At 36.8% G+C, this 15460-nt stretch overlaps 1 protein-coding gene across 1 annotated transcript in view; it reads right to left on the reverse strand.

Annotated features, from left to right (window-relative positions):
* Positions 1-15460, reverse strand: part of Dpyd (dihydropyrimidine dehydrogenase) — a 900155-nt gene that overhangs the window by 510042 nt on the left and 374653 nt on the right. Inside the window, exon 11 of the mRNA XM_052179342.1 lies at positions 14615-14825. Within this exon, the coding sequence (XP_052035302.1) occupies positions 14615-14825 (211 nt within the window). The remainder of the gene's footprint in view (positions 1-14614; positions 14826-15460) is intronic.

The following is a 15460-nucleotide window of genomic DNA, read 5'->3' on the forward strand; positions in this document are numbered from 1 at the left end:
AGAACAAGGTAAGTTTTCCTGAAGTTGGAAAGCATCTGGTATGAACCAAAGCTACATTCTAGTATGCTTATGATGATATTGGAAACTACCATTGAGTGCTTTTATTAGCGAGTGGAAAGGTATAGGTTGTCACTCACATACAGTCTCCTTGGAATCCCATAGAATAGTTGTGATCTCAGTAATATCATTAGACAGGTAAATTACTAAGATCCCATTTTTAAGATACAAAATCAAATGGAAAATCAGTTAAGCATGTAGATTACAGACATCTATGGAACCTGGAAGTACACATGTATATCTTAGAGCATTAGATGTAGTCGTGGGGTATCAAAAATTTTGGAAGAAGGGATGCAATTTCAGTTAAAAATTCAAGTCAAGCACGTGAAACAGGCACAAGAACAACTAGACTAGAATTCAGAAAGTTTCATTTGCATTAGAGGAAAACCAAAATATTTCTTAGCCATATGAATTAGTTTTAGCAAGTATCAAATAAAAGAGGAAAACACAAGGCAGGTCACAAGATCTGCTAATCTTGAGTGCAATGAGCAGTAAAATATTAGCAAGGAAACACACAATAAAAAGCATTAGGGAAAGGGAGTGTGCCAAAAACAGAAGGGGCTCTTTTTAGGCCAATGAATGCTTAACAACAGCAGCAGCAGCAGCAACAACAAATTAAGACATTGTCTTGGATTCATTTATGCAATTAGCAAACATTTGTTGTCTAATACTCTTGATCTACATATTGCTGTATGTGCTTTTATAAGCCAATGAATGATAAGTGACGAGTCCTCATGGGTTATGCATTATAGAAGACAGAAATAAACAGTAGGCAAGTAAGGAACCATATGCATGGAGAAACAGGAGGACATCATGGAATAGACTACTTCCAGACAATGGAGTTGGTGGTGAGAAGTAGGATAGGTGCTTTAGATGGTAGTAGTATGGAGGGCTGAGGAAAACCTTCTTCAGGGAAATCATATCAGTGCTAGAGAACGGATAAGAATGAACCAATCAGACAAAATAACCAGAGCCACAACATTCTAAGAAGAAGGAATAGGGCATGTTCAAGCATGAGGCTACAGAACATGGAAGTTCAGAAGCAATGCTCTTGGAATGGAGGAGAAGGTTAGAAAAGAGGGAAAGCAGTGAGAAAAAGGTATGGTCAGGATCAATGCTCTCTTCACAAGAATTACATCCTAAACAAAGAAACTACAGTCAGGTTTGGAACAAGAGACTGAATGACAAGACTTCTGTCTACAAATGAATTCCACTAGCGTCTCACATAAGTAAAGCATGAAACAGAGTGATGAATCACAGGTTTTCACATACAAGGAAGTGTCCAGTGTCACACAACAGTGCTAGCTTGCTGGGCTCCACGGAACTCATAATACATGGCCTGAACTTACTATGGATTCTCTAGTAAAAATAACATAAAATGAAGCAATTAATACAGTCCTATGATACAAACACTTATTTATTGTTTTATTCATTTATTCACCCATTATGTCTGTGTGTACTTATTGCTCTAGAGATATCAGGGACTCTGGGTTAAAATATTATCAAACTGAACTTGCAATTGTATTGTGAATATAACTGTGAACGGGTGAGGCCAGGAACAAAGCTGAAGATCAGAGGAAAAGTCCAGAAGATTGCATATTGAATTTAATGTTCCTCATTTGTGTAAAGAGAAAGGGGTTTCCTGTCCTTTTAAGTCACCAGAGCCTACTAATTCTGGAATAAATCCTTGACCTAACATTGGGTAATACTTCATAAATTTGCAATAATATGCTTTGTTTCACTTACACAAATATTTCTGATGATACACTTCATAATATAGCCAAATAAACTAGTGTGTGCAACAGTGCACCTGCTCTGTGTTACTGTGACATCACTCCCATTACTCTGTTTCTTCTTTCTGTCTCGTACTAGACTGTTCTTCAAACATCATTTACTCTGACATACAGTGTATATGGTTTTCCCTGTAGGATGCCATTTGGCTACATCACAACTACATGACTTTGCTCATCTTTTTGGCGGTACAATCCAGTATACAGAGATGACATATTTAATTCTTGAAAGTTACAACCCTAATAGCGTGGCTTGATCTTATTAAATAGAGAATGAAATAGCAGAGAGTTAGAACCCACAGGAAGACAGATTAGAAAATGTCAAAATTAAACTGCAGCATTTGATTATAATATCATAGTCAGAGGAGACAGTAAATTGATTTTAAAATCTGAGGGTTATACAGTGACGCAGGTGAGCTGGAACTTCTGAACATAGCAACGTCTAAATATCGAGGGAAGAAACATGGCCACAGTAAAGCAACATCATAGGCCAGAGAGCTCATGTTAGACGTTAATCAAACATTACCATATGCTTGTGATTCTTACTTATTTATACAGAAACAATTGGTTATGTAAATAAATATCCCTTTGTAAAACTAAAGAACTTTGTAATATTTAACTATTTGTGATGGTTTAAATAAATAACTATCCTGATAGGCTCATATATTTGGACACTTAGGCTCCAGTTGGTAGAATGGTTTGGCAAGCATTAGGAGCTTTGGCTTTGTTGAAGGGGTTGTGGCCTTTCTGGAGGAGTGTTTTGAGGTTTCAGATCAGATGTAATCCCTCAGCTATTGTTTCATGCCTGCTTAGTTTGCCATACTTCCCAACATGATGGTCATGGATTCACCCTCTCAAAGTGTGACCTATTAAGTTATTTCATCGATAAGTTGAATTAGTCATGGGGTCTTAGCACAGCAAGAGAAATTAACTAGGATAATATTCTAAATGTTGTCAATATAGAAATAAAACAAAGTGATGGGTACCATAAATTGATGAAGACTTTGGAAAAGACCCTTGCATGGTTGAAGAAATTGATTCAGAGATTTACTCAGTAATATCAGAATATGGCATTTGATGTATGTAGCATGTATAAGTGGCAATAAATATTGAATACAGTTGAACATGATTTTTCTGAAACTCAAAATGTGTATGAATGTTCACATTAATCTAATTTTATATTAAACCTACTTTAGGTCAGCATTTCCTATATTTTATATCATACACTGAACAAAGAATATAAATCTAGAGTTATTAACAAAATATTTATTAGTCACAATATTAGTAAATACTCTATATCATTTATCACTTTATAATTTCACTGACTTTTATATATTGGTTTTCCTAGCACTATAATGTAGTTTTACATTTTGGAAAATACTGATTATAATAATACTGTTTTATTTTCTATGTAAAATAAGTTCTTTAAGTGAGCATGTCATCTGTGATTACATTAGAGGCTGTTATCTTCATCTATTCCATGAATTAATTTTAAAATATAGTTTCATTGAATATTGAATAGTCCTATAGGATACAGCTCTCTGCAAGAGAACTTAGTGTATATTATTCTTTAAAGAAACATTTTATCTACTCAAATTTTAGCATTGTAAGATTGTTAGTATTAAGTATCCTTAAAACATAATTTTGAAAAATTCAAGACTATGTGGCTACTTATTTGCAAACACCAAGAAACTTGCTTTTGTTTGTTTTTATTAATGTATGTTATAATTCTAAACTGTATTACTGTTGATGTATAGACATACTCTATTTTTAAAATAATATCATCTCATTACACTATAGGTGAACAGTATTAAAAATATCATAACACCTGGTCAATAAGGTTCAAGGCTTCTATACTATTTATTACATGTTGACTACCATTAACTATATTTTATGATTTAACTTTTCTGAAACAATTATGTTATTTTTCCATTTTCTGCCTCCTTTCCCCAACAAAACTTGTTACATACCACTGCTCTGCTTCTTATATGTAATCTTTGATTTGATGGAAAATGACTTTTATTTGATTTATCCACTGTCTCCCTGTAAGAATGCATATGGTATCAAGTACTAGTGAAACCTGGAAAATAAAGATAAGGAAAGGCTCTGAACGGAGCGATTCACTGGGGAAACAAACCTATTCCTATGCAGTTATTAAAGGAAGTAAAATAATTACAGAAATATCATGTCGTGCTTCAAACTGATGTCTAAGGCAGTTGTAAGTGATGTGATGTTGATTCTAAATCACTTTCAACAGTGTTATCAGTTTGACCTCCCTCCTCATCACTTCCACCCTTTAAAATAATTCTAACGGAAAACTGTGCAAAGATTCCATTCTACTCAATGGTTATTCTACAGAAATGCCAGTACTGGCATGCAGTTCTATACTCCATCTTCTTTCTGTGCAGAATATTTCTAATAGAAAGATAATAAATCTAGCTAGGAAAAAATCTTTTTGATAAAAAGGCAATTTTTAAGAAAATGGATACAGTTTTCCTATTAGTCTCTTGAGAGCACTTCTTGTCCAAAATATAATTAAATCAAGGCATGGTACTGAATAGACTGGGATGGGTTTATTCTCATCACTGAGCCAACCAAGTCGTGTTTGTAGGTGTTATAAAATAAAATAGCAGTGCGAGAGATCATACTTATGAAGGGTGGGAAGCACAGTACTATTCAATAAAAGTATCTGGTCATGACTTCAATGTTCTTGCCATCACCAACTATAAGTGTCATATTATGGCAGGAAAGATGCTGTTAGAATTCCAAAATGAATTCTACCATATTCATTTATCATAAGATAAATGAAATGATAAAAAATTTCTGCAACAACTTTTATTTGGCAGTCCATTCACTGAATAATAGCCCTCCTAAGAAGTAAGACATGACAGTGAAAGGCAGGTAAATGGGGCTGCATTGGGTACAACATTTGGTAGAACTAGCTAGCACTCTGGAGGCTGCATAAGAAGGAGTGAAATATTGAGGGCCAAGAAATAGGAAGATATCTCTGTCCATAATGGGCTTTTCTTGTAAGCATGAGAACATGAGATCCATCGCTGGAACCTGAGAAGAAAATCAGTGTAAGAGCCACTGATAGTGGATGGCTACAAGGAAACAGTCTCTGGATAGAGCAGGGAAACTGCATAAAGGACATGACCCGCGGGAGCCCAAGCTGGACCAAATCTCAGCACGGGAAAGGGGAGCTGAACACAAGGAGACATGCCTGGTTTAACTCCAATATTTACTGCTGTGACAGGAAGGATCAGTTTTCATTAGAAGCATAGCCTTTGATAAATCAACTGTCCTGTATCAGAAGGATACACATCCAAGGAAATTTGGGAAGCACAAATAGACTAGAAAACAACAACAACATGAACAACAACAACCAAGAAAACCAAAACAGCAGAAAAGTGGGTGGAAAGGGGGAATCTGGAAAAGTTTTGAAATTAAGGAGAATATGACCAAAATGTATTTTATTACCAAAAAAACCTAACTCAAAGGATTATTTAAAAACTAAAGTAAATCTTAAAACAACAGCAACAAATAAAGCCAACATAAATAAAGATAATTCTTGGTGGTACATGCCTATAATTCCAGCACTGGGGTGGGTGGGGGAGACAGGTGGAACTCTGGGGCTCACTGTCAAGCCAAACTTGTGTACATGGTGAGCTCCTGGAGAGTAAGAAATCCCATCTTAAAAATGAAAATATGTTGATGGCATTTGAGGAACCACAACCAAAGCCACATTGACACAAACATACATAAGAAAGTTTGATGCTATCATCAATTACATAGTAAGGCGTCGTCTCAAAAAAAATGGACAGACAAATTATATGTACTTATTATAAAAAATCCTAAAAGTTTGTTTTCAGCCATTCTCTGTTGTCTTAAGTTCCAACTTCTCTTTTCAGGTATTAAATGGAGTAAAAAATTCAAATTTCAAGACATTATTATTACCTATAATAAGACTCCACCTGCTGCACTTGGGAGTTCTATCCATGCTGCTGGGGAGCTGCCCTGTATGCACATTTTCCTTCATATTACTACGGCAACTTCCTTCTAGTTTGTTGTATCATACCCTACAGTTGAGTAAATAATTTTAATTTTATTTCACACAGGAAGTTTCTATGTGAAACAAGAACAATAACAACACAAACACTTGCCTGTGTTTGTGAACAAGCAAAGGTTACCCCTTGGCTTCTAACTCTCGTTTTCAATAATATAGTTGAAAATGCAATCAGAAAGAATACAGAACTGGCATCTAGTAGCAACATCTATGTTGTTTAAGGTAAAGGTATCTCTGATATATAAAGGTCTTAATCCATTTATTACCTGGTTGGTTAAAATATAATTACAAAAAACAAGCAAACAAATAAAACTCCTAGCTTACTATGCTTTGACTTAGTATTCAGTTGACCCAACAGGTCTTTGTAGCCAAATTTCCTGTCATCCTTAGCCACTTCCTGTCCGTACATAACCATTCCATCTGGTTCAGCTGGTTGACTTTTTCCCATGGCCGGGCTACAAGAATGTATCTTGACAGCTCATGATTTTGTGTGTGATAGTACATGTAACAGGGAAATGTCTACTCATTTGTAGAACCCACTCCAGATTTGCTTATCATATTTGGATCAATATGTCTCTGATAATTTCTATCAATAGAATGACAAAGACTCCCCTTTAGAAATGTCTGAAAAGTGAATGGATGGATGGCTTCCAGCAGCCCTTCAAAGAACTGTACATTGCAAGGAGATGAGTAATAGGCTGAATGGTAAAAACCATAAAATAATAAGGCTATAATGAAAGTGAAAAGATTATACCTTCATTTATAAAGATAAGAACATGCATGATGTGAGTAGGCTGGTGACAAGTCTCTAAAGGCATCCTTTTTAAACAGCTTTTTAAATTGACTCTAAAATGACTACTTAATCTAACAGGGTGGTGTTAAGCACATTGCATAATCTTCTTGTGGCCGCCCTCCCTTCCACTTCCCTTCTACCTGGAAACTTTTACACATCGTTCAGATTCAAGTTTTAGCCTACTTTCTACAAGAAGCTTCCTTGAGTCCTCACAGTCTGCTCTGGACTTCCTTTCTAAACTCCTTCCAAATCTATTGATTCTAAGTGTGTGTGTGTGTGTGGGGGGGGTCCTCTCTTATTAAACTTCATTCCCAGAAGTACAGTGTGCATGCATACGCCTTTACAACTTTCTCCCCAGCACCACCTAGCCTAGAGTCTGAGACAGCAGGCTGTCAGAACATACTAAACAAACAACCACCTGGAATGAAGAACCAAAACTCACCATCACTGAGATCCCTTTTAATCCTTTTGAAAATACAAATGAGAAAACATCAAGACAAGAGATTCTGAGAATATATATCTAGCATTGACGCTGTTTTGACCATTTTGCTTCTCATGACTGTTGCAAATTCTATTACCTGTATTAGTCACTGAGAAGTCAGTTCCTCTAAAGTTTTGCAATAGCTAAAAACATTCTTCTACCTAGCAATAAAATTGAGAAGTATGTCATTTTGTTATGTCTATTGCATATTTTATAAGATAAATACAATATAGTGAATTTGACTAATGATGATAGCTTCTCAACTTGGTACTTCATCTCTTAGTGTCCTTCTTCAGCTTTTTGTAAGGGACAAGGGGACTTAAGCAACCTGGAATTCAAAAGGACTTGATAGACAAATAAGCTTCCTGTTAGTGCCACCATCAATTTCTGGATAAGATACTTTGTCATTTGGAACACCAAATATAATAAAAAACACTAATCAACAGCAAATATGGTGGTATGGAAAAATTAGAGTGTTCTACTTCAAAGTGAATAAGGGAATTATTCAGTAAGTTATATTTTAATATGCTGTGCAATAAGACAAACACTAATTTAAAGTCGTTTAAAATACTAATACCTCTGTTGGGTTTCTGACCCATCTTGCACTCACATAAAAATAATATCATAGACTACATCCCAACAAAGAAAAGATGAACATATTTGGAAAAAAAAAAACTCCAGAGTCTACCCCTTGCTAAGATTTCAGGCACATCATTTCTTGCCTGTCAATTTCTTGTTCTGACTGTCAGAATAAATACAATTAAGCCAAGGCCCGCACCTTTTCTCCCTGAAGAGTAGCGGGAATCAACGGCACACTTGAAGCTTGGGTATCCACAGAAAGCTTGACTTTCCCACAAGGCTTCAAAGACCTTTCTGAGGGCCTTCTAATAGATCGATGAGTGATTTAAAAACCTTTCTTCCCCCTCCCCCCACAAAACACTCCCATATGCACCTAATTGCAATTAATGCCATCAAGGGAGTTGGTTTCTAAGGGCTGCATTAAAGATTCAGAAAGATCTGGGCATTGTGCTTGTTATCTGTAGTTCCTGCTGAGATGAGCGGAAACTCTAGGCCTTGACTGTGTATAAACTCCTTCCCTTGGAAGTCAGCTTCCCCGGCTGTGGCCCCTCAGAGCAGGGCATCCAAGTCCCTGTTCCCTGAGCTGTGCACACTGGATAAGACCTTCTGTGCTACCTTCCTTCCCAAGCTTTGCATCTTTAAACTCAATCACCTCATACTTTTCAGGAGTTTGATACTCTTTGTTCCATCTCCCCTTAGATTATATAAACTAATAAAATCCTTTTTTTTTCAGCTGGAAAAACCAAAATGACTTAAATTGCTTTGCTCTTCAAATGCTTGGTTTTTGGAAATACAACACGCTTATTTGTGCAACTAAGAATTTGCTTAAAGAAAATTTGTTCCAGTACTCGGAGGCAACTTCATATTTGAAAATAAAATATCTTAAAATGTTATAGACCATTAAAATAATGGAATATTTTTCCATGAATAAAACCAACAAAATATATTAAATATTTCTCATTTAAAAATCATAAATCTAAAATCATCTGCTTCATGCAAGGTTGACAGAGGCTCTATGAGACTGATGATACTCTGATTTTTAAATGTTTTTGTGTCTGGGCAAATTTTATACTAAAGGTGTAATAAAACCTGATTTAATCATTAAAATATTATTTGTTGTACAATGAAAATCATATCTGATTTTTATGAGGAACTATAACTCTGTGTATAGATGTTTTACAGATATAATTTCATTTATTTTATAAAGTGATACTAGGTTGTAGATATTTTTCTTACACAATGGACCAAGAAGTTGAAAGTAACTTTTTAAGAGGAAGCAAGAAGAGATGGAGCCAGGTTTCCATGCAAGCAGTCTTGTAGGCTCTGGAGCGCTTGTTTGAGCTAATATACTAGATAGGATCTAACTAGAATAATAATCATTAATTTATAATGAGTGCAATAATTTATGCCAAAAAGGAAAACTTATTGTCAAAGAATAAATGTATTGTTTAACTGTTCTCTGGAAAATAAAACAAACTGACCTGATTCTCAGAAAAAAAATGGTTTTAATAAAATTTATATCCCTGAGTGGTTCGTTCAGAGCAAATGCATAAGTGTATTTGTGCATATATGTGGGCTACAATTACGTCAGCTGTAACTGTAATTTCAAGGAACAAAAGAAGCTCCCTGGAATGATCATTGGAATTATTATTACTGTTGTATGAGTGGGCATTTAGGAAGCATGAGAGGATGGCCTTTGATCACTGAGAACCCTGAAAAGCTGCGAAGGCCATGGCCTGGCCCAGAGTGATCTCCACGTGAAGAACTAGAAAATGTGTCTTCCTGTTTTCTGAAAATGTGAGGACACGGCTGACTCTAGTGCCACAATGGGAAAATGAAATGTGAACTTGGTAAAGGGTTCTTTTTGGATTAAAACTCACTACCAACATATACACTTCACAATTACCAGGTTGACTGATGGGGGTGGGGGATGAAATATAAATATTAACTTAAATTAAAAGAACCTTGCAATTCTACATTTTGCCTGTGTCCATTCATCTACTGTAGGACAAATGAGTTTGTTTCAGATCCTAGCCATTGTGAATATCTTAGCGATGAACATAGATATGCACATATATCTGCAGTTCGCTGAAACAGACTCTTGCTGGCACGGATCCTGGAATGGGATAGCTGGATGCTTTGGCAGTTTTAGTGTCTCAGAAATGTCCATGTTGGTTTCCATAGTGATTCTACTAGTTTACATTTGCCGGAGCAGTATATAGGGTTCTTCTTTCCCTATATTCTAGCCAGCATCTGTTGTTTTTTGTTTTCTTGATAGTAACTTTTCTGACTTGGGTGTGAAAGAATTTCAATATAGTTATAATTTGCATTTCTTTAATGGCTAAACATATTGAAAATTTGTTTTTAATTTTTCACTAATATTTTGTTCCTCTTGGGAGCTGTCTATTCAATTAACTTGCAATGCCTGATCTTGGCAAATACTATTAAATAACAACAAGAACTGAGGATAGCCACTGGAGGGTCCCAGACACCAGGGAAATGTGAGGCTCCCAGGACCCAACAGGGATGACCTTAGCTCAAAGGTACAGAGAAGGGGGAGATAGAAACTGTTGAGACCACCTCACCTCCAGTAGCTAGGCACGTCCCCTGGTCGAGGGATGGAGCTACCCACCCATCTCAGTTTTTAACCCAGAAATGTTTCTGTCCGAAAGAAGAACAGGGACAAAAAATGGAACAGAGACTTAAGGAAGGGCCAAGCGGGGAACAGCCCCACCTGGGGATCCATCATACTGTTGCATGGCCAAGAGGCATTTGGTGACAGGAACCTAGTGTTGCGATTCCTGGGGAGATCTGCCCAGCAACTGACCAATGCAGATATGGATGCATGGAACCAACCACCAGACTGAGCTCAGGGAACCTGATCGAGGAGCTGGCAGAAGGCCTAGAGGAGTGGAGGGAGACTGCAACCCCAGGGGAAGAACAACATAGGCTGGCATGACCACCCATTTCTTCCAGAGTTTAGACCAGCAACTAAAGAGTGTACCTGGAAGGATCCATAGCTCCAGATACAAATGTAGCAGAGGATGGCCTTTCCTGACAGCAATGAGAGGGGAGGCCCTTCTTCCTGGGGAGGTTTGATGCCCCAGAGTAGGGGGTTGCAGGAGATGTGGGTGGATGGGGGAACACCCTCATACAATCAAAGGAAAGGGGAGAGAGGGCAGATGTGGGATGGGGGAGTTGGTGGAGGGGTAACTGGGAAAGTGGGATATCATTTTAGATGTAAACAAATGGAATGATTAAAAAAAAAATAGGAGGAAGCCAGTGACAGGCTTACAAGTAACGAAAAGAAAAACACAGGGATTAGGAATGACATAATGGTAGCATTCTGTTTATGGTTTTGTTTGCTGAGCACTTTCCCATTATTTCATTTTATTTCTGACAGTCCCCCTGCAAGGTAAGCAGAGACGGTTTGATTGTGCTTGGTTTTCTTGTTGTTTTGATAGATGAAGAGATGAACCTTAGGAAGGTTAAGTGACTCAGAGAAGAGCATTTCAAACAGAAATATTTAACATTGTCAAGTGGAGAAAACTAAACAAAGTGTGAAAGAATGTCGCTGTGTGTGCATGCTGCTTACTGAGTCTATGCAAAATATACGTGGAAAGAAGGGAAGGAAAGTGACAGGAGAGGCTAGCATTTGGAGGCACTAGTTATTGATGGATGCAGTTGAATGTGTATCACATGCATGATAATCCTATGAAAACCATACGCCAAATTGTAATGGAACAAGTTCTGAGGTAGAAAAAGAGGATAACATTTTCTTCTCCAAATGCACAACTATCTTCTAGTAAATTGATTTTCAGTATACCAAGAATATGTAAGTGCATGGGAAAGTTTTTCTGACTTTAAATTTACTATTATAAGAATTTAAAAAATCTTCCTGGTCAAGCCCTAATAAAATCCAATTCCCTTATCAAGTTTGAAAATAGTGAATAGTAATGAGAGAAACATACTGAATAGCTTAGCCAGCTACAGCAGTTCACTTGGCTTGGAGGATGGATGTACCCCTTATCAATGGAGCTGGCAACTTAGAATTCTCAGATGCATAAACTGTGTACACTCACAGTTCTCCAAATCAAGCATCTAGCAACCAGTGTTGAGAGTAACTGTCTACCCAACCTCAAACAATGGACTGATTGTCTACCATTTGGAAGCCCTATGGTGATGCTTCATTTCCATTTGAGCATGTTCTAGAACATATCCAGGAACTACAACAGACCAGTTCGGCCAGGACTGGGTTTGGGTGCATATGTGTTAGGGTAAACTGTATGCTCTGTGTAAACTTTTAGGAGAAGCCTCTGTTTATTAGCTTGTGTATATTCAGTGTATCAATTATTATAAAATGAAGAATTATAGTAAAGAATCTCTCAGTAGAGAATAAGCCTTACAGAATCCTAGCCAATCAATTAAAGCAGAAAACAACCTATGCTAAGTTCCTAAGGGCACACTTTTCCTCCCTCTCTTCTATCATATAAATGGAAGCACAATCAACTATTACAGCTCTTGTGTGTTTTCTCATATATATGTCCCCTCTGCTTCCTTACAGAGTAAGGTCTACATTGTCTGTAACTTACTTGGATTAAGGTTTCTTGCTACTTTGTGATCTCTGTGTGCTTTTATTTCAATTCTGCGAATAAGGCATCGATCTGGAAACATCTAGTCTAGACACTGTTCACTAGTAACAGGAATGAGGACAGGATGCCGTTTAACAGCACAGCTATTCCAGATGCGACTTACTTGGAAACTATAACTTTGTCCATGTAAACCCTGAGACACTGTAGTACAATACAGGATATATCATATCCTATATGATTTCTAAACATTGTGTTCTATGTGAAATCAGGATAGGGAAAATAAACCCCAGTAAAGCAGCATGCTTTCCTTGGCTTCTCTAATGGCCATGGGGAAAAATCCATGTGAAATATCACAAGAGACAGACACGGGGAACAAAATGCACAGATTCTGGCATACACATGTAATTCTAAAATTAAACCTATCAAATTTTTCTTCTACTTCATAAACTGAAAATGAAGTACTAAATTAGATCTCTCACTCTTAAGGTACATGTACATAAATTCAGACATACTCTCATAAAAGAATTTGGTCAGGCAGTGCTTGCCTGTAATTTTGACTCATGAGTGTGAGCCTGGAGGACTCAAAAGTTCAAACGCAGTAATAGGAGAGGTTGTCTCAAACAACAACCGTACCACCGCTAGCAGCAATGATAATGTCATCATCATCAACAACAACAAGCCCATTAACAAAATAACACACACACACACACACACACACACACACACACACACACAAAACCTTAAAAAAAATCCAAGTTTAAAAAAAATCTATTTGCTGTTAACTGAGACACAAGATATTCTGTCTTGATTTGAAAACAAAACTCTTAAAAATATTAGGTTCCCAGTTTTCAACGATAAATTATTTGAACATGACTAAATTCTTTTGATAGATGACTGATAAGTAGAATTGCTACGTAACATCTTGGGCACCTTACTGTTTTGCAGAGAACAGTATATTTTAGATAACTGAGCATAGTTACTCTTCTTGTGTCTGTTTTAAACTCATGTTAGTGAATACACAATGCAAGCTGTCAACAGTGTCTACACTTGCACACACATCAGGAAGGAAAGTGACAAATTTGGACCATCATCCATCCATTTGAAAACATTTATCTTGATGACATTAAACATCTGGATGTTCCTAAATACCAAGATGTTGCATGTCCTGCAGAAAAAAATTATGCCCTAAAGACTGCTGAATCTTTATCTATCTTCTGTTGATTAAAATGTGCATTTGCATGCCTGCAGCTTCTCCTCGACCAGACACATGTGCCATTTTCACATGGACACAGAAGGCAGCACAGGAAGAAGTGTCAGGTTTGGATTTTCTGTTATTATTGTTCTGAGTGGCTGTCTGAACAGCAGAAAGGCCTTTTATTTCCCTCTCAGAAAATAAAAGTGATAATTGTCATCTCAACAGTGTGAATTGAAAGGTAAAGTTTTGCAAAATAAAGGTGCCTTGTTATTTCAGCTCTCATTTCCAATGATACTGGAGTGGGTTGACTGTAACACAAGGTAGTCTCTCAGTTGATGATTAGGAGGTTGAAATATTCTATAAAAAAAAAATGCCTCTCCTATGGTATAGGTAAGCATTTGGTGCCTTATCATAGGCAGTTAGGCCAGTCAGGTGAAATGACAGGTGTTTGGATTTCTAAGGGATAATGTTGGTGTCCCATGTTCAGAGATGTAATAAATACAGATTCTAACTTTGTACTTTTCATTGTATCCAAAATTTTCTGCAACATTTAAGACTGACTTTTCCAATTTTCAACCATATCTTTTAATTCTAATCTAAATGAAGAAAGGCCATTCTTTTTATAGGAAACAAGGTAAACATTATTATAGCATAGAATATGTATTTTGGATATTACCTTAAAACAAAAATTCACATTCTTTTCAATATTTACCATATTAAATTAATTCCATATTCCTAATAATAGCACTTCTAAGCCTTCTGAATCAAAATCGCTTGTGGTCCATACAAGACAGTAATATTAAGATGGAAAAATGCTGGATCAGCATTGTAGGGTAGTACCAGGACAGAAAAGAAGGAAGGGGTTGATTGGAGTATGGGCAGAGGGAAAAGGGCTTATGGGACTTATGGGGAGGGGGAAACCGGGAAAGGGAAAATCATTTGGAATGTAAACAAAGAATATAGAAAATAAAAAAAGATGGAAAAATGGCTGAAATCCAGAAAGTATTAGAGCCATAAAACCATACCCATAACATCACACCTGCTTCCCAGGAATGCCTTACCTTTGGGATCATCCAGGACCGATCCAAAGGCACTAATAACCACGTCAGCCTTCAGGTGCACTGTCTGCTCTTCATCTTCTACCCAGTTTCCGGTTTCATCTTGCTCAGTTCGAACAAATTGCATTCCCACAATCTTTCCATCTTTGACTATAACCTTCCGTGGTGAAAGGAAAGGCAAAAATTCACATTTCTCTTCCTTAGCGAGCTCCATCTAAAACAAAAGAAGAAGTAAATAAAACTTGAGAAACATTGATTATCCTACACAGTAGTTGATTTTCAAGTCAATTTTACATGGTAACTAGTTATAATGTTTTAAATTTATGTGAGGTGTTTGGGGCTTTTGCTTTTCCACCATAGATGAGTTTCAGGCAATATCTGCTTGCTGTGTGTATGTGGGGGAGGGGGAGAGGTTATATTGATTTTGAAATGCAACAGAGATACTAAAAGTTAGTTCCAGCTGTGGAAATTGCTCTGTGGCAGGGTCCTTAGACAGCAGGTGTGAGGCCCTGGGTTCAGTTTCCAGCATTACAAGGGAAAAAGGCTTTTCTCAAGTCTTATTTAGTAAATGGTCTTTAGTTGGTGATGTGAAATATTCTCAAGTATGGTAATCTGTGCTCCTAACACCTTTACTTTTGCAAATAAGTTCTCTTTGTAATTATGCTAAACATAAATATTTTTACTAACTAGCTGCATGTAACTGAAGTAGAAAAACCTCAATAAGATGGATGAGGAACAAATACCTAAAATAGGAGGTAGGAAAAGAAAGCTAGGGAAGTTTGGAGTAACTGGGAGAAAAATCGTTTATTCTTCCTTTTATAACAGCACAGCCATGAGTATCATCAATGA

Source organism: Apodemus sylvaticus, chromosome 4, assembly GCF_947179515.1.
Source record: "Apodemus sylvaticus chromosome 4, mApoSyl1.1, whole genome shotgun sequence".
Classification (NCBI taxonomy): domain Eukaryota; kingdom Metazoa; phylum Chordata; class Mammalia; order Rodentia; family Muridae; genus Apodemus; species Apodemus sylvaticus.